The sequence below is a fragment of the Falco naumanni genome, chromosome 11 (assembly GCF_017639655.2).
Source record: "Falco naumanni isolate bFalNau1 chromosome 11, bFalNau1.pat, whole genome shotgun sequence".
NCBI lineage: Eukaryota > Metazoa > Chordata > Aves > Falconiformes > Falconidae > Falco > Falco naumanni.
Genome location: NC_054064.1, coordinates 34,278,206 through 34,299,678, shown reverse-complemented (window position 1 = coordinate 34,299,678; position 21,473 = coordinate 34,278,206). Strand labels below are relative to the sequence as shown.

Below are 21,473 nucleotides of genomic sequence, written 5' to 3'. Positions count from 1 at the left end.
TATTTAGACAAGAGGCCACGGGGAAGCAGGCAGAAGGGCTGAGGTCTGCCCAGACAACACCTTGCAGGGCGCTACAGGCAGCCACTCACCTCCTGTCCCAAGCAAGCAGCACCCTGAGGCACCCGGATATCCCCTGCCTCAACACTGCAATTTGCAGGGTAAGTTGTTATATATTAGAATTTATCACTTTATTTTTTCTTGACAAAAGTAAAAGCATCAGTGACATCATTTTTTCCATTGGAAAATTCAAACAAATCCAGGGTCATTTCATCATCTGATTTTGAATGCAAGTAGTATACGCAAGTGTTGAAACAAGTAATAGATCAGGGAAATTCAAAGCGTATTTTAATTAGGATTATTCAAATTCCAAATAAGAATAAAATAATTACTACAATTAACATTACATGATTATTTCTTTTTTTTTTTTTTTTTTTTTTTTATAAGTGAAAGAATCCTCTTTAGAAAGTTACCATTGTTTACCAGGTGTTGGACTTCTCTTCATTTTCAATACTCCATAAAACATCAACAGAGGAAAAAATATTTAAGCATATTTCCAACTTAACTTAAAAACATTAAAATCTAAGGTAAATCCACAGTTTTAAAGTTGGTTTGCTGGATTAGAAGAGATCAGAAAAACTAACTGTGCATCCTGATGAGCAACAACACAAACCGACTCTTTTGATCCAACACCCCTGCAGCATGAGCACAACAAATGAGAAACACTGATCTCTGCTGAGAGAACCGGGATTATATTCCTGAGTGTGCATCGTGGCTGCTCTCACAGCTTACTGACTCCATAAATTCCAAAGCCAAAGGATTACAATAGACAGAAACAGACCCACAGGAGAGCACAGCCTGTGCGCCACAGTGCACGGTCTATGTCTAGCCAGGTATCAGCAGAATTAACTAACAGCACGCAGTGAGAACTCCCTGGGAATTCAGCATTCGATTGAACAGATTTAAATTCTCGAAGACAAATCAAAGGAAAATCATCAGCAATTTTGCTTTCCATGTCACCTTCTTTAACCACTTCAATGTTCAAGTCCAAGTTCCCGTTTTAAACGTCAAGCCTTCCGGTCTGCAAACTGCAATGAGAAGGAAAAATGAGATCTAATTATGCTATGTGCTTATATTAACCATGCACTTTTTTTTCCTTTTCATAAATAAGATACATTTTAGCATTAGATTATCTTCAAGTTCTGTGCTGCCATATAGAAATACATGCAGTTACTGTTGCTAATTTTTTCCTATCACCAAACAAAAAGAGAGACAAACAATCTCCTGTCTGTACAGTACAAACTACTATCCATCTGCTACGATTGCTGCAGGACTCTAATTTATCCTTTACCCACCAACACCACCATGTTCTCTCACACAGACAAAACTCTGTATTTCAAACACCTTTATTTTTTAATTCTCTTTTTGCGATGCAGGTGCCCACAGGGATATGGAGGTGGCAGAAGAGAACAAGGTCATGCTGAACCTAGTTCTGCCTCGGCCATTGACTTGGAGCTGACCCAAGGTCCACCACAGACTGCGAACTCTGTCCTCAGCACTGCAAGCACTCTGAGGAGTCACCAAATCTGCAGAATTCCCACTCAAAGAAAACAGACAGATAAACCAATGAGAGTTACGGTGTTCCTACAGTACAAAAGTACAAGTTGGGAGAAGGGAAGGAGGAAAGTCATGCTTTTTTCATGTAGTTATTTATTAAACTTTATTCCCCCCTTCAGTGTGTTGCTGTAGTCCTTGGTTTGTCTCCTTCTCTTTCGCCCCCTTGCCCACCCCACAGCATGGCAGAGAGCATGCTGCCCTGATGAAACGTTTTCACTGCCCATTAGCAACCTGCCTAATACTGACATTTGCCTGTGTGGGAGCAAGGTGTGATCAAATGGGTTCAAAGAGACTAGGAATACATTTAGTACATTTTGTAAATCCAAGTGTTGGACTTCCCAGGAGTGAAATTCTGTATCAGCAAGCAGGATACTTGGGAATGGAGCCTGAAGTTGTAAAGAGAGAATAACAGATTTTATGGATGGGATTGCGTGATGGTAGTTGGCAGCTCCCGAGAGCAAAAACTAAGCTTGCAACAAGAACTGAGGACCTAGTACGCATCCTTGAGCAATGGGTATGCTCGGAGCTCCAACAGCATTTGCAAGCACTGGCTGGCACTTTACTCTGGCAGCAATACCTCTGGGCTCTGTCGACCACCAGGATTGGGAAGAAGTTCTCCTTCCTCTCCTCAACATATAATTATACTTATGAAGGTTGGAAGGCTTTTAATCTTCCACTAAAGCTCTGGAGAACAGACAAAATGACAGGTTGAGGCAGAGTGCCTGGGTAGGCTTAAGGCAGCTGGTTCACATGCTTTGCTCACATTCGGATCTAAAGCTGCCGTATTTCACACCAAGTGGAAATTCTCTGCATACCTGAAGGTCAGTGACCTCCTTCTGGGAAAAAGAAAGGACCTTTCACACAACGTGATCTGCTTCCTAGGATCACCTGGGAAACTCACCTCATAAGTTAGCTGCAATTGCAGAAACCAAAGACATTGGCAATGTCCTTACTAAGTCACAGTGTGATAAATACAGAGTGCAATACGACACGGTACATTCTGCGATGAAATACTAGCACATCAAACTGCAAGTCTGCGCCTGCCAAAGGGGATCAATCAGACTGATGTACCGTTCAAAGTCAAGTGCCCATACTTTGTATTTTTTAGCTATGACTAATCCTTTCCAGTAAAAAAAAAAAAAAGTGATGAAAGTGACTAAAAAAAGAAAGCTTGCAAAAAACCCTATTATTCCTTCAGTCACAGCATTAGCTGATCCAAAGCATAGCACAAATCTGCATAGGACCAAAAGACAATGCACATTTAACCAGCCTCCCCCCTGCACACACACGTGTGTGTATACTTGTACACCTCACATATTTTAGGTGACCTACCTTGAGAAGAAAATTCACTACACGGCACTACATTAATTACCACGTGTAAAGAACAATTTTAATCTATTGTCTGAAATACAGAATTTGGGGTAGAGGAGTGGAAGTAGTGTTTATGAATAAAGTAGCATTACTCAAATATTAGCCTTACTGTCTGGTAGAAGCTCTTTTCTTTAAGCTCCTTAATATATATTACAACCCTCTCTAAAACTAAACATGAAAACTCTGAAGCACACACTAAGCACTTCTATGCCTATATGAGCACCTCCCCTCAGCCTAGCTTCAGCAGCTATCCCCATCACTCAGACACCCAGGATATCCTGTCCGCTGTATCTGAGTCTATGTCAATTCAAATTGTGACCAACGGGGATTGTAAAGCTTGCCACACAGAGAAATCTAACAACAAAAGCTTTAAAACGTACACACACTCTGCAAGGGATGCTTATGAGTAGTTTAAAAATTGAGAAAAGAATTACCAGGAGCCAGTTTAGTGAGAAAGGCACAGGACTAGAAGGGAAATTATTTTTAGAGTGATGGCACTAATGTAACAACCCACTTACTGCAGCTTTCAGAGCTTGATCCAGGTCTTCCAGTAAATCATCTTCGTCTTCCAAACCAACTGACAGGCGAATTAATGTATCACCGATTCCAAGAGCTTCTCTATCTGCTTTGGGCACTGAAGAGTGAGTCATGATGGCCCTGGAGGAAAAAAATAGCTTTTCTTTCTAAGGAGTTTTTCTATCAGTAAAGACTAAACAAATCTGTTTCCTGCCAGCATCCCCTGAAATTCTATGAAGATTTCACACCTTTCGCATACCCCCTGCTGGTCAACCCACAGATGTAAAAAGATTGCATCATCAATTTCCAACAGTTTCTGCAAATTCCGTGAACCGCAGACAAGTCAGTGACTTGTATCTCCCAGCATTTCAGTACAGCGAATAAGAAATAAATAAGAAGTGCATAGTTAATCTGGAATTGAAAAGAGAGAAAATAATTTTCTTCTTCCTTCCAGATTTTTTTTTTTTTTTTTAAGGAAAAACAGAGTATCTACAACCTCTGCTTTGAGCATGTGGAGAAACAGCCATCGCATACCATACAATCTCCAGTACAAAATCTCCTGGTTTTTTAATTATTTTTTTTTTACTTCTGGTTTCTCAGATCACTTGTTAAACTGTACCCACTTACATCAAAGAGTTTATTCTCTCCAGCTATGGAGGACATAGGTAAGAAGCTGTCTCTCCCCGTCTGCTCAGTCAGTGTGACATCCACCAATTTGCAATTACCTTTCAACTGCTTGAGTGTTTTTAAGATTTGCTGTTATTCTAAAACGAGTAACTGACATGATTTAGCATCTAAGTTTAGTCATTAACTCTCCATGTACCTTTTTGAACAGCAAATTGGATTTACATAAAGTAATCCAATTCCATAAAAATCCTGGTTTTATCCTTTTAACCTAGACAGCTGCAGCTAAGTATTACTAAAATCCCCACAAAATCTACCTGACGTGGAGACAGATGCATTTAGGCGCAGCATACTGAACATGCCCTCTCGTGTAAGCAGGCGGCATGGCAGACCTCTTCCCTCAACAACGTGACCAAAGCTGCTCCATACTACTTATTCAAAGACACACCGATTTCTTGGATTTGTTGTCATAACAACAAACTGCATCTCAGTCCCCTGTTGAAACCAGGAAGCGTGGAAATTCTTTCACCACTGCATCTTATATTCACAAGTCACACTCATTTCTGGAGTAGCTGCTGGGTTTTGTGCTATGCAACACACTATCCTTGAATCTCAATTACATGCAAAATATTTTGGCTTTGTGTATTTGAAAATTTTAGAACTCCCACAAGAATTTGTTGTTACACTGCAGCTTTTTTAGACTTTTAAGATGAAGAATGACTTACGGATGCTCTGCCAGGCTTTCATAGCCGCCCAGACTCTCAGCCAGTGCAAAAACCTATGGGAAAAATTGAACATAAGTTAACAGAAGAAGTGTAAGGTTATGAATGCTTAGAAAGAGACAGTTAAGGAAGAAGGAACATTTAGGGACACTTTTTTTCCCCCTAGGTTTTTCTATAATAACTTTTAAATTATAAAAGGTATTACCTGTAATTAGGAAAAAACGTGCACACTTAGCAGGTAAGAGCTAATAATATTTAAAACAGACTTGTCCTAAAAAGGGCCTGAAGAGACACTGATGCAAAACTAAATTAAAATATGTCCGTGTTGAGCAAATATAACTCAGGAGTAGTTCCTACAATGCAATGCAAGGGCAGCAACAGAGGAAGAAATGCAGAAGGGGCAACGCACAACATGAGGGAGCAGGTTCTGTCTAGGCACCACCAGAGTTCACATGCTGTTCAGAGGAAGGATAGTGCAGGCTGCCTGAACAAAATAAGACTCAGATCTCAAAAGTTCCGCTTACGGTTTAAGTGATTATATCCTGTCCTTACATACTGTTCTTTCAGCATCACTCATCACTGTTCATATTTAACACCTATGATTTTTCAGGCTGGCAGATGGCAGACTTGATGCGGAGAAAACCCCAAATATTTAAGATTCTTCCCATAAGGCTGAACAGATTTTTTTCACTCCTTGGGCCTGATGGTTAGTTCAGTATTTTGAAAACCAGCCTAAATTTCTCAGTGCCTAACAGGACCAGCATTTGTGAAATGCTTACTGTTCGGTAAGGGGGTTTTTTAGCACTGATCTTTGAATTACAAGCATATTCCTAGATGACAGAAAGGCTCTCTAGAGAGCCAGCTGCACTCACACACTGATTCACAATTTGTCTGCTATGAATGCACTTACTGCCCTCAACATTTCCCTGCAGTCCCAGTCGTTCACATGCACTTTTTTCCCCTTAAAAAAACTCAAAAAACTAAACAACTAAACCTTTCAACCAAATAATCCTCATCTCAGCCTGGTTTAAGGAAATAGCTTTAATTTTGTACTGACCTAGCAATACACGGATGGTTACCCAAGTCAAAGGGCTGAAGTGAATATACTCACAAGGGACTACTTCTCCTGGAACATATTCCCTGATACTTCTTGTCAAAGCTGGTAGATCTACAGTGCCAGGATTAAATGCTCTCTCTCTCATGTAAAAGGCCATTTTTGGGGAAAATAATATTTTTAGTACACTAATTTTCAGTTGATGACATTAGCTGGCAAGTAAGATAGGGAAGAGAAGGACGTTCTAATTTACCTGTGTCAATTATTACTGATTTGTTTTTCCAGGAAAAAAAAAAAACAACAGAAAAAACACAAGAGCAGGGTACAAATTAACCAGAGATCAAAACTAGCAAACACATTAAAGAGTACAGGCAGAATTAATGCAGTGCAGAGACAAACCCAAAAGCCTATGGTTTAGGTAAAACAAACAACTGTTCTCCAAACTGAGGGACTCCGTCTTTGCTTCATGACTCATGTCATTTCTCAATGGGTTTTTCTCCTGATGGGTACTTTGAAATATTACAATAATATTACGCCAGCCACAGCTTCTCTGCTTCCAAATCCTACAGGTATTTTTGCAAAAGGCTGGTATGCAGGCCCTTTATTAGAAGGAATGCCTGGGCTAACCTGGATATACTACACCCTAATGTGCAAACAAATACTTCAAATGAGCTGAGGCATCCTTTTCTTCCCTCTCATTAGCCTCCCATTTACAAATAATCTATTATTTAGAGATGGTTACACCCAAAAGACTTCAGGAGCCTTGCAAGTACAGAAAAAGACCCCCCACCCCAAGAAAAACCACTTCCTTCCATTATCACCCTCAGGTAGACACTCTCTAAGGTAGTGTGTATTTACTGCCATTTACCTTTAAATTCTTGAGAAAGGTAGTAGCATGCTCGAGATTTCCTTTAACATAAAAGGCGACCATCCCAGGACAGCCAGTACACTGCCGCTTGAACAACTCATGCTGAGGGTGTGAAGGCAAGCCTGAAATTTGTAAAAGTTGCTTTAAGTTAATTACCATCACTTCAAAGGGTAACGCAGCTCACCCTCAGCTATGGAGAAACAGCCCATTGCTGGGGTGGACACCTAACCCAGAGTCACTGAATGTGGAGGGTGCACAAACGACACGTAGTATTACGGCATTCAAATCCACCACTCTAAGACGTCACCTGCTCTGAAGTCTTGCCAACCTACCTGGGAAAATTACTTTAGCCACCAGGGAATGTGACTCAAGAAATCGAGCAACAGCTAACGCATTGTGGAAATGTTGTTTCATCCGGATTTGCAGTGTCTTCAAACCACGATTGCACAGGTAACAGTCAAAGGGAGATGGAACAGCTCCAAGAGCTACAGAAATTGAAACAAAATTCCACATAAAATAAAGGGTTGGTGGTTTGGTTGTTTGTTTTTTTTTTCCCCCAGTAAAACTAATTTCCAAAATTTATAAAGTTAGAAAAGATGAGTGGAAAGACATTTGATATAATCTGTCTTCCTCATCTCTCACACATAGGAATCCAATTAATGAGCTGAATTAATAAGCTGAAGACTCAAAGATTAAATTCATTAGACATAGTATACCTTTACTCTTTCTGTTGTAGGCAGAGGGCAGACAGAATATTATACAGAGATCTATTCATTACAATTAAAAGGCAGTAAAATTGTTAAAATCAACCTCAGAGAAAAAAACACCAATGTAAGAAAATTCTGCATTAGTCATATCTGATGTGTGAAATGAGTTTAAAAAAACCCAGGTGTACTTGACACGAGTTAGACGGAATTAAATAAAGACATAATTTAAATATTTGTATGCCTCTTTATACATGACTTCCTGTGAATAGAGGAAACAATGCTTTTTCTGCCGTGGTCTTAACTATAACCTAAAGAGAGACTTTGTAAGCATCACGCCTCTCGTAAGGGCAGGTGCTGCCCAGGGGAGGCAGACCGGTCACTCTGCACCCGATGCTTTCGGAAGTGCCACATCTGCCTCTGCGCACATGCACAGAGCATGGGCAGAGCTCTCTGTGCCACACCAGCGTGTGGCTCCGGGAAGTGCACCACAGAGACACTCCACGGCTCAGTCAGTCCTGCCTCGGGAGCTGCAGGGTACCCTCTTTTCAGGGGAAAGCAGACAAAGAGGGGAATTAGTCCTGCAGCGGAGTCCTGCCTGCATTCAAGCACCTGCCACCACACGATTCATCCCGCTCACCAGCCCCTGGTGAACAAACGTTCAACAAGCCACACTGCTCTCAGCATTTTTCTAGCAGCAGTTAGGAAGTAGAGACCAGTGTCATTAACTTTATTTGAGCGAGAAGCCACAGAGGCACACCAAAAGCCATCATGTTTGCGTAAGGCCACCCTGCACACTGGTGAAAAGCCAGGGAAGAGAATTCAGGTTTCTTACATCTGCTTTACCACTTTCTCTCCAGTCATTTACACTCCTGCACACCGAAATACCCAAGCTACACCTCTAGGTAGGATTTCATACTTGCACATACGTACCATGCTTCCCATTAAGAGCTGGTATATTTGAATAGGATTCATTTCAAGATACTTCCTATAATGACTACTCACAGTTTTGTAAGAACTTGAGCTTTTCGTAGAGGTCATCACAGTTTACTGAAACAAGTCCCATTACAACATCACTATGCCCTAAAAATGCAAGAAGACAAGAACAGAATCAGACACTCCATCTGCTCTAGGGTTCTGCCACAAACCCCCATTACCTCAGTCTCGGTGCTAACACAGTCCCGTTTTTGTGAGACAGAGGGTTCCTTCTCATTGCTACAGCCATCCTTCCTGTGCAGCACATGAATCCTGAGGCAAATCTCAGCTTTTTCTAGAGCTCTGCTGTGTGCTGCATGCATGCCCCCAGACATTTCCCAAGGCCACCGCAGCTAGCTGCCAGAAAGCAGGACATTGTACAGGAGCCGTGTGTCCTGCGGAGCCGCACCAGGCTGCCGTCTTAGCAAGAGCAAACACCAGCCCGAAAGCTTCCACTGCCATCCGCGCTGACAGGGACGCGTGGTTACAGCACAGCCACAGTCATGTTAGCTCCAAGACTGGACTCTTTGGGAAACAACACCGTGAATGTGCTTTTGGACAGGCTCCAGCACAGCCGTGTAAAACCTTCTTTGAACTTCAATATAATCTCTGGTAGTTGCCTTCTCCTGAAGCCACTTGCTTTGTTGTAGTCAAATTAAAGGCAACGTGGCTATATACACCTCTAGCTCTATTACCTGACCTCAGGTCAATATTCCTTCTCCCAGGGACAGTTTAGGAGCTATGAAGACTAATGGTCTATTCAATGGTCCACCTCAAACGGTCCACCTAAGAATTACTGGCAGACACATTGACTTTGATGAACTGCCTGCAACCAGAATTGCTTTTAAATAGCCAGCCTGAGTTGTGTTGAACTCACATACTTACCATTCATGTATTTGGTTGCAGAATACATACAAATATCAGCCCCCAGAGATAAAGGACGCTGAAATAAAATGAAAAGAATAGGTCCAGTCAAAGCTTGTGTGCACTCTGGTTCATTTCAAGCTATTCCAGAAAGGCTGTGGTCCACCACAGAAAATAACAATAGGTGGAGAAATTAAAAAAAAAAAAAAAAGCCACAAAAACTTAACGCCTTAAACACTAATCCTGAGGAATGAAGATAGATGGAGTATGTGACAAAAATAATAGTTCAGGAAAGCATTCTGAATTCAGGATAAGCACAATAAAAAGAACCAGAATAAAATGTGAATTAAAAGCACTGGTCTAATTCCCACCAGCTTCAGAGAGAGGAGTGAGTAAGTACATCTAATGTACAGTCCACTCATATTTGTGAAAAAAAATAGTTATATTGCTTGGCTAAGGAAAAGATAACTAATGGTATTTACTATAAAGTATATTTCCTTAGAAAGATGAAGACCTCAATGCAGCCTGCAAAGCAAAAAAAAATTGCATCATTTTCTAGGTATCAGCATTGGTGATTCTGCACTGAAAGCACAACTGAAAACCTGAAGAAAGTGCAAAGGGTTTCGTTTGCCAGGTCTCTCTTCCCTAACCTCCCAGCTTTCCTCCCAGAAGCCTTTTTAAGGCGAGGCAAACAGAGATGTTGGCAGCCATGAAGTAATGAACAAATCTGTCACTAAGTTAAGGACTTTGCACATAATATAAGCACATTAAGTAGACCGAAGAGTATCAGTACGTTAAAAGGTAACGAAGCAGATTTAGAATGAAAGACTGTGGCTGTCAGATAAACATGGATGTCTATTCAAGGAACGTGGATAAAGTTCATTCCCAATGCACAGCCAGGAGAACAGTAGCATAAACACCAGTGCCTTTTACATTCAATATTGCTATATAAATCACTCTACAATTATGATCATCTTAGTACAGTGTATCGGCAGCAGTCCAGAGGGGTTTGCAGGCATTACTTGCTATGCTTACTGGAATTAATCTTTACAACTGACTTTCTCTTAGCACCGGGCCAATAAAAGCTACATTAACTAGCTCATATACCCAGATGCTCACTTTTTTTTTTTCTTCACACACATCTTTCTGAAGCAACACACGTTGTGGTGGGGGGTGTGGAAATCACCAAGCCTTTGATGTGTACAAGACAAACTCAAGCGCTGCTTTAGCTAAGCATTGGTGCTTTCTGTAAAGCTCTCTTAAGGGTACTGAGCTCTTTATAAATTAATACAAACAAAGACACCTTGCCTTCTGCGCTCATAAAGAAGTTTTACTTTAGACCTAAAATACAAGGGATTAGCTTGGTCTCCTGGGAAATATACATGAGTATTTCTAGCCCACATTAACATGAGTAAGACTTCAAAGTTTATTCCGAATGATTTTTGGAACTTAAGAAATTGTCTTCACTTTGTGTGTTCTAATTCTAAAACCAGAAAAGTTAGGCCAGTTGCTCAAGATCAAAATTACGTGTACGTGTTTCTAAGCCATATATTCACCAAAATATTGAAGAAAAAGGTAACCTGAATATCTCAAAGAACGATTTAACAGTTTTCTTGTTTTAATTTTTTCTTCCACTACTTTTTAGAATATCAAGTGGTTCAGAACAGATCATAAAGAGCATATAAAAAAGAACCAGCATAAAAAAGCCAAAGTTAGAAAACAGGACACTCGTTTTAACAGGACTGTTACGATTTCCAGCAGTGAAAACTAAAAAATATGATTTTTGAATGACAGAGAAGCCATCCTCCCAAGGGCTTACCTGACTGTCCTGATACAGTGTGTTTATTGGGCTGCTGAGCTATCTTGGCTTTGCTGGTATCATACTGGTATATGGCTAGCTACAAAACACTATGCATACCACATTTACTGGTGTAAACAGCAGCAGTACACGGGCTGCATTTAGAAACAGGACAGGTAATTTTACAGCGTGTAGATCAAATCTAAAGTTCCTTGGTGGTGCTTCCTTTTCAAAAATGTATCTTCGCATACACTGAAATAATGGGGTAATTGTAAAGAAATAAAGTGCTTACCTGGAAATATGCAGACATAAAAGTGTTGTCTACCACTAGAAGAACATCTTTATGCTTATGCACTACAGCTGCACAGGCCCGAATGTCAATGACCTTCAGCGTGGGGTTTGTGGGCGTTTCAATCCAAACAAGCTGCAGTAGTTCAACAGCACAAAACATCAGCTTAGAGATTTTACAATGACGGTGATGATACGTGCGTAAGTCACAAGTGCTTTTAAATACTAACTCATTGAGCGTCAGCTCCCCTTGCAGGTTTGCAGAGTGGAAACAAAGCGTCCCTACTGAAGAAAGGCAAGGTTTCTTGGGTGAGATAATATTCTCCAAAAAAACCAACTGATATGTGGGAAGAACACCAAAGCTTTTTAAAACTTAAGTGCATCACATCTGAAGAAGGCTTGACATAGCCAGAAGAAAGTCTTTTCGCCCAAATTCTGTAAGCCTTTTCCAGCTGAATTATCTTCCACTAGAGCAGGGGATTATCTACTCCAGTTCTGTGGAACTCCTCCTCCTCCAACCTTGGCGCTTCCTCTGTTCTTTCTTTCCTTTTCCCTCCTCTCTTCCTCTCTGGTGTTTTTTGCCCCTTTTAAAATGTTTTCAATGACGCACTGCAAATGTCACCCACCAAGTGGCCTGCAGCGAGGATGTGCTGGAGTCAGCTGTGCCCCAACCTGTCCCTGCAAAGGCCACCCCTGCAGCCCCCTCTGCTTCACACATACACCCAATACAACAAGAGCAACAACAAAATTATTTAACAACATTAAGCAAGTAAGTTCAGCAATTTCCCTCTCCCCTACCTTGGTCTCTGGTGTAATTGCAGCTTCCAGGCATTCCATTTTTGTGCAGTCCACAAAAACTACATTCAAACCCAGTTTCATGACTACTTCCCTGAAGTATCTGTTTGTTCCTAAAAAAAACCCGCAAGCAAAACAAAACAAAACAAAACAAAAAAAAAAGACACACAAAATGAAACAACTTCCTTAACCTTCCTTCAGCAGCCTCCAGTCTCTTTTACACATCCATGGAAAGTTAGGAGTACAGTTTTATGCCGTACACCACAAATGACACAGTAGTATTTTTTTATTTCTAAAAAGTTTAAAGCTTGCCGTAGTTTTAAACACCATGGAAAAGTAATAATGGGAAATAGGGTATCCGAGTGATTCATGAAATACTGTCAGCTAATAGCTGTTCGTTTGTGTTTGTTTTTTTAAAATCAGAAAATTTAATAGAGCCCTTTCAGTTTACCTGCTTCTAATCTTTCCTCCAGCACTTCACCATGCACAAGCTAGCAGTTCCAGTTTTTATATCCTCTTCCCCCACCCCCTTTTAATAACTTTTTTCCACCACATATTTTCAAACAACTTTTTCTATTTAATAAGCTTAATTGAGAATCTGGGAGAAGAAGAACTGAGGGGAAGACTCCAGCTACTGTTTTTCTTATCGTTACATTAAATAAACACATAGTGAGGAACATAAAGTAATTATTTCCTTCCTTTCTGTCTTTGAAGCCTTTCATTGAAAAGATTAGAGGAAGAAACCAGAAGCAACTTGCTGATCGCTAGACGTGCAACATACTGACTATCTGGCAACACTGCTGGATTAAAAATTAATTTATTATGTCTTTCTGCCAAGGTTATTCAACATTTACTCACTTACGCAAAACAGCAGTTTGCCACCTAGCCACCAAATCATAGAACATGCAGGGTATGATTCTGTGTGCCAAATGCCACATGTGAATGATGTTCTTTTTTTTTTTTTTAAAGGAAACACTTCTATTTCTACAATAAACTATATATTACTTTCTCCCTTTTGCTGTAAGAAGTTTATTCAAGCATGGGAAATTTTCACATAGGCCATCAACTCTACAAATACAAATGACAGAAAAGCTGCTTTATAGCAGTCTACATACTTTTAATAATAGCACACTACAAAAAACCTTGGATGGAAAAGAGAGGCGACACCAAAAGTAGCCCTTTTAAGAAGTTACAGTGATGGCTCAGAATTCACAGGTTCCAACTACCTACAGCTCCTCACGCATCTATAGACACGGCCCATGCAATTTCAGCACTGCCCGAGAGCTTTTAGTTTTCTTTTGCTGTTTTTTCTGACAACCTTGAATACTGCAGGCTCATTTGAGTTAGAAGAACAGTACTGCTTTCCTATCCAACCAGGCTTTTTATAAAAAAAAAAAAAAAGGAAAAAAAAAAACCCACACTAAAAGCTTACCAAAGTTAGTGCACCCTTGAGGTAGCAGGGACATGCACCAGCACGCGGCACCCAGTGACTCAAAGGTTGCTGTTACAGGGCTGAAGTACGAAAGGTTGCACAGGGCAAGCATGGTGGAGGAGTAAACCCCACACAGCAAAAAGGAGTCAGCACAGGCAACAGTGAGAAAGTGACTGACAAAGGACCAGGCTGCAGCGTGCAAGAATGCAAGCAAGAGAGATGACTAGGACAGCCAAAAGAGCACAGCCTAGGAGAAAAGCAAGCAGGGACTTAGGGGACAAGGAGCCCCTAATATCCAAGGGAAGAATGAAGGGGCTGAACACCTTGTTCAGCAAGTGGCATATCTACAGATATACCAGTATATCGGCAGCCAGTGGCATATCTACAGATGTACCATGTCATGGGGTGTGAAGTCTACCGAATAAGGCTGTCCATGGGGAATACAGTCTCTTTGCAACAAAAGTACAAAAAAAAAAATCAGAAAAGAAACAAAGAACCTCTGCAGAAATCACCGCAGACTGAGGCTTTAATGAGCAGGTGAACTGGTCTGGCTTGAAAAATACACCTATGGGCCTTTCTGAAGTGAGGAACTGACAATAAGCTTTGACCAAGTGACTTTGATTTACCGAGTTCAGCAGTGGGAAGACCATGAATTGAAGGAGCAGATTGTCAGCAGGCATTCCTGCTGTCTTTACTCAACTTGGCTCCAGATGTACTTTGGAGAAGAGCTATCTGGCACGACAGAACTGAGACACTAAAAGCAAATGGGTGTATGTATATTTGATGTGCACAAACTTAGGGAACTGACTGGCAAACAGTAATTATTCTTAGAAATGGGAAAGGTAATTAATCTTGCTAAAAGGTTTTCCAGCTATTGCTTGGGAAAATGCCACCTGTTGCTGGCCTCCCTAGCCTTCCTCTGAAAACAAAGCAGACCATTTCTTTGTGCCAAGGTCTTAAAGCAGAGGGAGACAACAAGCTTCGCTGATCAGTGAAATACAGGAGTCTGGCACTGAGGACACCGATCGTTACAGGGCATCCTGGCAGACTTCCCTACTAGGGACTTTTCAGTGGCATCAGCGTTTTGAAGGACTTTGGCAGAGGTGGATGCACTCTGTTATCAAGGAGATTCTTGGAAGAACGGATCAAAAAAGGCCCCGCAAAACTACGCAAGATCAAAACCTAATAGCAGGCTGCAACATCACCAAAGCATTCAGAAGACACAGGCATAACAGATGCAAGCTGTGCCTTCAGGGATGATGGCAGAATAGTTGTCTGAAACAGTCCAGACAAGATGCTGGTTGGTAAAGGGTCAAACCTAGAAAAGGAATAGCAGAAATACCGGAAGCTGGAAAGCTCTGCTACGCTGGACTGCAGAGGGTCCTGCTGTCCAAACAAATCTGTGCAAGGCTAGGATGTTGCTATTTTCCCCTCGTTCAAGCATATATTACTAGTTAGCTATGCTTTTTTAAAACTTCCATGTTGTGTGGCAGAATCTTTCAATGTTTGAATTGCTAACACCAAAATCAGACAGGAGTGTTCTTGCATTCTCATTAAGTGAAAAGGCTTTAAAGAAAAGCAAGGTCCTATGTGGGAAATTCAGAAAGTTCAGGACAATCAGAAACAGCTACATTTAATCATATGCACAATGAAGATCAAAAACACGCTTGTGCTTTACATACCTCCATAGACATCATCCATGCAGATAATCATATCCCCTGCCTTTAACAGGTGAGTAATATTCAAAGTAGCAGCTAAGCCAGAAGCATAAGCTAAACCTAAAACAGAAAAGAGTAAGTGGCAGACAGACTGTATTTTAATGTGATACAACCTTGTCAAACTTGCCTCCACTTTCCTCACTTTGCTTTTAAAAGGAACCTGTTCTGTCACTCTCACGCTATCACGCTCGTTAAGTGAATTCAGTAAAAGCAGCAGCCTGATTTTACAGAGCAGAACCCAGGACCAGCACTGGTAACAGCCTGGGGACAGCTGCTGCCTAGCTCCCGCTCCCCACCGCATTCAGTGCTGCGGCACAAGGACGGATTCAGTTTAGCTCAGGTGTCAAGTGCAGCAAGAAGCACTACAGAAAACCCAATGATTGAGCTGGACTTTCCTGAACAGTGTTGGACTCTTCACACCACAAAGCAGCTCTGGCCTATGGCCCTTAGTCAGAAGCTGTGAAAGCCTTGCTGTGATACAACTGCTGATGACAACTCAAGTGTCCCTGCTCCCCAAGTTATGCCTACTGTAGACGGTCAGGAGACACACACGCTTACATCTTGCTTGAGGAACCTATTAATTGCTTACAGTATTTTGCTCCATCTAGTGCTGCTACAGCCTTCTCCAGGCAGTTCCGTGTAGGGTTTCCACTCCGGCTGTATTCAAAACCCTATTGTGAAAGCAAGAAACAAATGTAAGAGAGAGAGCACTGAGAAAGTTTTGTACAGTAATAGTCCCAGGTTCCTTAAAAAGCCCTCACTCTCAACACTGAGGTTATGCATCCACCTCCTCCAAGAACAGCAGGCTGGTTTTCTGGCTACATCAAGCTGCTGCACACAACATCCGATCAGGCAGCCCCAACCTGAAAATGGTTTCTAGGGGTGCGCTGGGGCAAGTGTCCCATCTCCACAATGCTGTGCTTGAAAGATGCTACAGGGTACTGGCCAGGGCCAACCTGTACCCATCAGAAGTTCCTAGAAGCTCAAATGTTTTCCTCGCATGCAATCAGACCAAGATCCATGTTTCACTGCAACAGCTTTTATGCAAATACTGAGAAATTTTAATGAGAAAAAAGAACACTCATGCATGTACGGGTGCATTTGTTACAGAGAGAACCCAGCTACACATCCTGGTATTTGCGTACTTTCAGGATTTCTGTTTAATGACAACTTCATCATGTTCAGGAATCTGGCAGACCACCCTCGGAGCTTCGGGCAAGAACGTGGCCACTCTGTCATCAGTCAGTGAGCTCAGCAGCACGTGGCTCCTCCTGTGGTCTTCAACACAGCTGCCTACTTACAAGCATTCTCAGTTTTAGTCTGTGTATGTGATTTTGTGTGGAATCAAAGATCACAAGGCAAATTCCTACTGCCCAACCAGCAGAGCGTGATGTTCAGACTTCAGGTTCAGAACAAGTACTGATTTATGAGCTGCAGCTTTGTGCCATTTCCCTCCTACGTGCACAGTAGCCATCAGAAATTTCATGATAGTTCAACACAAACACTTCCAGTACAATTCACCCACAAAATACTTAAGAAATATTCCTTCGGTGTGGAAGGACAACTGAAGCAGCCTCTTACACAATCTCTGTAAATGAGAAAATGCGTTCTGCCAGGGCCCAGCAGCCAAGTGAAGCATCGTCAGCAGAGACTGCGGGGAAGCCCCCAGCCGCACACAAACCACGCGGCCAGGGCCTGAGCCCTACCATGCTCAGCACCTGCTGAGGCTGCAGGGCGCTGGGTGCTCCTGGAGCATCACCCCAGACGTGCCTTCCAGCCCACTGCAGGGGCAGCCGTGGCTTCCAGCGGGAAAAGCGTGTTTGGCTGCTGTTCAGGAGCTAGCAGGAGGGAAAGCATGGCTATGCACTGCAAACCGGGAGCCCCCCTCCCCCTCCCCTTCTCCTTCCTATTCCCCTCTCCCTCTACTTCTCCATCCCTTCTTCTTTCCCTTCTCCTACCTATTTCCTTCTCCCTCTACTTCTCCATCCCTTCTTGTTCCGATTCCTTCTTCCTTCCCTTCTCCTCCTTCCCTGCCGTCTCCCCGGACCTCCCCGGCCGGCCAGCACCGCCCGAGGCCAGGCCACGCCGGAACGGGCCATGCCGGGCCGCACCCCCTGACCCGGGCCGAGCGCCACGTCTGTGACCCCAGGCCCCCTGCCCCGGCTGGCGGGGCCAAACCCGGGCCCGGTGCTCTGCCGGCGGCCGCACTCACCGTGTGCTGCCCGGGGGCCTGCTGCTTGAAGGTGGTGGAGAGGGAGATGGGCGGCACCACGGCGCCCGAGCGCCACTGCTCCGGCTCCTGCCCGGCGTGGATGGCCTGCGTGGCGAAGTGCGCGAAGGGCGGCAAGAAGCCGACCGGCAGAGACCCCCGCCGCACCGCATCCCGCACCCCGCCGCGCTCCATGGCCGCTCTCCCGCTCCCGCCGGCACCGACGCCGCAACGTGTGGCCCGGCGTGGGCGGGGCCTCGCCGCCGCCCTCCCATTGGCTGGGGTGGGCGGGGCCGGGCCATTGGCTGGGGTGGGCGGGGCCCGGGGGGCAGCCGGGGCCGCCTAGCGGCAGGGGAGCCGCCAAACGGCGCAGACCGGCGCCCCGACGGGCCACCCGGCCCGTCGGGGCGCCGGTCTGCGCCGTTTGGCGGCTCCCCTGCCGCCCGGCCCCGGTGGCCCATCAGCCCAGACGCACCGGTGCGGCGCCACGCTGCCGAAATCCGTACGGCTGGAGAACTTCTTCCCCCGTCTCTTGCAGTTCAGGCTGAATTTGAAATCATTTTCATACCATCTGCAGGTAAATGTAGAGCAAAACGGAATCTTAAGTGAAAGAAATGCAGCGATTGGCCTCAAGTCTGTTTTCCAGCCTTGGCGCACAGGAGAGAGCTGAAATGTAGGATGGGGGAATTTTAATCCTGTGGTGACAAACATGTTTCCCGTAGGCCTGTGGAAGATGGCGACAGAGATGCCACAGGCAAAGCTGTGCTGTGAACCCACCATACTGCCAGGACACCAGGTCGCTAAGCTCCGGGTGGCCAAGTGAATCTCAGGATCATAAAGGGTCCATTTTCCCTTTATAATAATTTCTATTATGAAATTCAAGATAGTCAAGCTGAGACAAAGGAGAAAAATGGAATTATTTCCTTGTCATACAAAATTTCTTCCTCCACCTCCAGCTTCACATTATGGTTATCTGTGTAGATAACAGCCACAAAAGACTGTTGTGGTTATTTCTGGAGGAGGTTGTCCCATTCGTGAGTGCCCAGGTCTTTGGTGCTACTACTCCTTTCACAGACACGGACCCTCACCCTGATATCCCCCCAATTGGCTGCTGAGGCATTTCACTGAGTAAGTCCAAAAAGGAATTATACCGATGCTAGTCCCATGAATTAGTCTGAGTAACCTAAGTAAATAGCTTGGGGTTTTTTTCTTTGTGATAAGGAGATAGAAAAATGTCTGAAGTGCTTCGGGATGGCACCAGCTGAAAAGGAAATTAATACTTCCACTTGAACGGAAGACATCAAGGCTACAATGTCTTAAGGTTTCTTACCTACTTTTCCCTGTTAAATTTCATTTCCTTAAATGTTCTTTGTCACTTTGAAAAATGTATTTCTCTTGAGCATCTCTCTAGCATCTCTCAAGCCAGTCTTTCAGAATGCCTGAAGCAGAAGTTAATTACTCCAGAGCCAGCAAATTCCATTCACTGTCCACCAGGACCTCACTTATTTTTGTTTTGCCTTGTGGAAGCAAGGAAAAAGGCAACTGAAGAGCATTGCTGATACGCGGGCTCTTTCAATATTCTATTAGGTACTCTTTGCAAGTTTAAATGTTACTGTCAGACTTACAGCTAGAATAAATGCAGATGCACGCTTACAGTATAGCATTTTTTTATTTACTGCCTACCTTTGGGTTTTGTACAAATTCAATCTTTTAATCCTATTTTTTTTAACTGTTCATTTATACACTAAAAAAGTAGGCATCCTTCCTGGAGGAATACACCCATGAGAAATTACTCCTACATTATTTATTTCCTACTTGAGGAATGCTGTAAGTGAAGTTTCCATAGACTTAAAGCTCAGGAAGCGTAGAAAATGCAGTTCCACGTTGTCACAGTATCTGATCCTGCTACTTTTATCTAAATGGAGTAGTTCTTGGAAGAGAACAATTTAAATAATTTAAGAAGATGGAAAATATAAACAAGACAAAGTTCTGTTGTTAGATGGTGAAAAAAAAACCCAACAAATGTTCTCCAGAATTTGTGGGTGTATAATAATTATGCAATACAGTCCTAGCATGGAGGATGTCTGGATTCACTACAAACACCAGTTTTCACAGAGCACTTCCCATTAGTAATACATTCATTATATTTCTGGACTGAATAAGGGACTCCATAATAAGCTGGTAAACAGTGACTTCATGTCTCTGTCTCCTCTTAGCTGGCCTCCAGTAATTAAAAATGCAACATGAAGCTTCCAACATCAGCTAAAACCTGAGCTAGTACTTATCCTCCACAAGACTAGCTATGCACTGTACATGTTTCCAGCCCAGCACCAGGGCAAACAGCCGCTGGAGAACAGACAGGAGACATGTGAATTGCGAACAGTGTCAACCTCTCAAATGCTATTTGTAAATTGGTTTTAATCTCCCCTAAAAACAAGAAGAACCAAGACAAAAAATCTTGTCAGAAAGATCAGTGGAGTATAGAGCAAAGGTGACTTTTTTTTTTTTTTTTCCCCTAGAACTATTTTAAATTCCTTATTAGAATTGTAAATAGCTGTGCAGGAAGCATTTCTGCTGTCACTCTAAAGACAGCAAGCACAGCAATCGTATTTCATATTTCCCATCTCTGCCTAGAATTCTTCTTAGCCACTTAGCATGAGAGCAGATGATGCAAATTGGGTAAAGAGGTCACACAGAAAGGTAGTTCTTTTATCACAGCAGATCTAATCTTCCTGACAATTTGTAGGTTGTTTCCCCTGGAAACATCACTAACAAATCCAGCTTACCTGGAATTGGACATATCATCATTTTTAAATGATTCATTCCACTATTGTAAGTAGATACTTGCAGAACTAGTGCTGCAAGCATCAAGAAGGAGCTGCTGCAGGGAAATCTGGAGGCTCTGAACCTAACGCAGTTACTTCCTAAGATGACAATGCATTACAAGGACTGACATAAGGACAGGATGACTGTCTCATCTTTCCCTTTTTCTGCATGTGCTTTTGAGGGAGACAACTTGTACAGGTCCCATCGTTCTTCAAGTTGCTTCTTGTTTCACAGCCACGCACCATGCTGGGTCTTTCCCTTTTCCTCAGTGAACAAAATAGCCACACGAATAAGGGAAATGGATGAATAGCAAAGAGACCAGGCGATGTTTTGTTCAGGACAGCATTAGCAGCCTCCTTCTTTTCCTTGGCTCACAAGAGGACTCATGGAAGAGGCGCAGGAGTGCCAGTTTGGGATGGCCTTGAGAAATCCCTGGACCTTCTGCGACCCAGGAAGCAACCCAGAGCTGCTGTTCTCTTTGCAAACGAGGGGAATTGGCTCATCACATCTATTTCAATGTTACGTGATTTGTTTACCCCTCTGGCACACAGTAACGTACTATACAGTTGCGTAACTAAACTTCAAACCAAGGCAGTCCTGGATCCACCTTGCTACTTCAAAATGAATCCAAGGGGAATCCATAGGAGCCATCACAGCAGATTTTTGCAGCAGACTGAGAATCTGGGTCGTTCCCCCATGACACACAGCACCAAGAGGCAGCGCTTCTCTCCACCACGGGCTGAGATAAGCCTGGGCGGCAGGAGCACTTCCCAGCAGCACAACTGGTGCTGGAGCAGCAGTAACGCTGCAAGGGCTGCGAGGGCTGCAGGAGGGCACGGCCCTCTGTGAAACGCAGTCACCTCAGGGGAAGAATGGCCGGCTGCCTGGCCCACTAGCTACTCCCTCTCCCCGTACCCGTGAGGCAACGGCAGGCCCTTACTACCGGCGCGCACCGCACCGTTTCACCAGACGCACGTGCCCAGCGCACACTGCTGCCGCGCGCGTAACCCCGGCCGGGGCGGGAGCCGCCGGTCCCTGCGAGGGGCGGGCCCGCCCTGCGCGAAGTATCGCGATACCCGCCCACGTCTTGCCTCA

The 21,473-nt window shown here is 43.5% G+C and overlaps 1 protein-coding gene across 1 annotated transcript; it reads right to left on the bottom strand.

Moving 5' to 3' along the window:
* Window positions 1–323: 323 nt before the first annotated feature.
* Window positions 324–17,771, bottom strand: CTH (cystathionine gamma-lyase). Its single transcript, XM_040610687.1, has 12 exons — window positions 17,556–17,771; window positions 15,933–16,014; window positions 15,308–15,403; window positions 12,197–12,306; window positions 11,403–11,534; window positions 9,334–9,391; window positions 8,479–8,556; window positions 7,102–7,254; window positions 6,770–6,891; window positions 4,851–4,903; window positions 3,504–3,642; window positions 324–1,085 (listed from the first exon to the last, which is right to left on the bottom strand). Exons 1-12 carry the CDS (start codon window positions 17,745–17,747, stop codon window positions 1,065–1,067), a joined length of 1,236 nt encoding a protein of 411 aa, XP_040466621.1. The 5' UTR covers window positions 17,748–17,771; the 3' UTR covers window positions 324–1,064.
* Window positions 17,772–21,473: the final 3,702 nt, after the last annotated feature.

What these genes read in the sequence shown, in the direction of transcription:
- CTH (XM_040610687.1), bottom strand. Translation starts at nt 17,747, where the DNA reads ATGGAGCGCGGCGGGGTGCGGGATGCGGTGCGGCGGGGGTCTCTGCCG. An exon ending in ACTAGATGGAGCAAAATACT is followed by an intron (nt 15,404 to 15,932) that starts GTAAGCAATTAA and finishes TTTCTGTTTTAG; the next exon opens with GTTTAGCTTATGCTTCTGGC. An exon ending in GGCTAAAGTAATTTTCCCAG is followed by an intron (nt 6,892 to 7,101) that starts GTAGGTTGGCAA and finishes TACAAATTTCAG; the next exon opens with GCTTGCCTTCACACCCTCAG.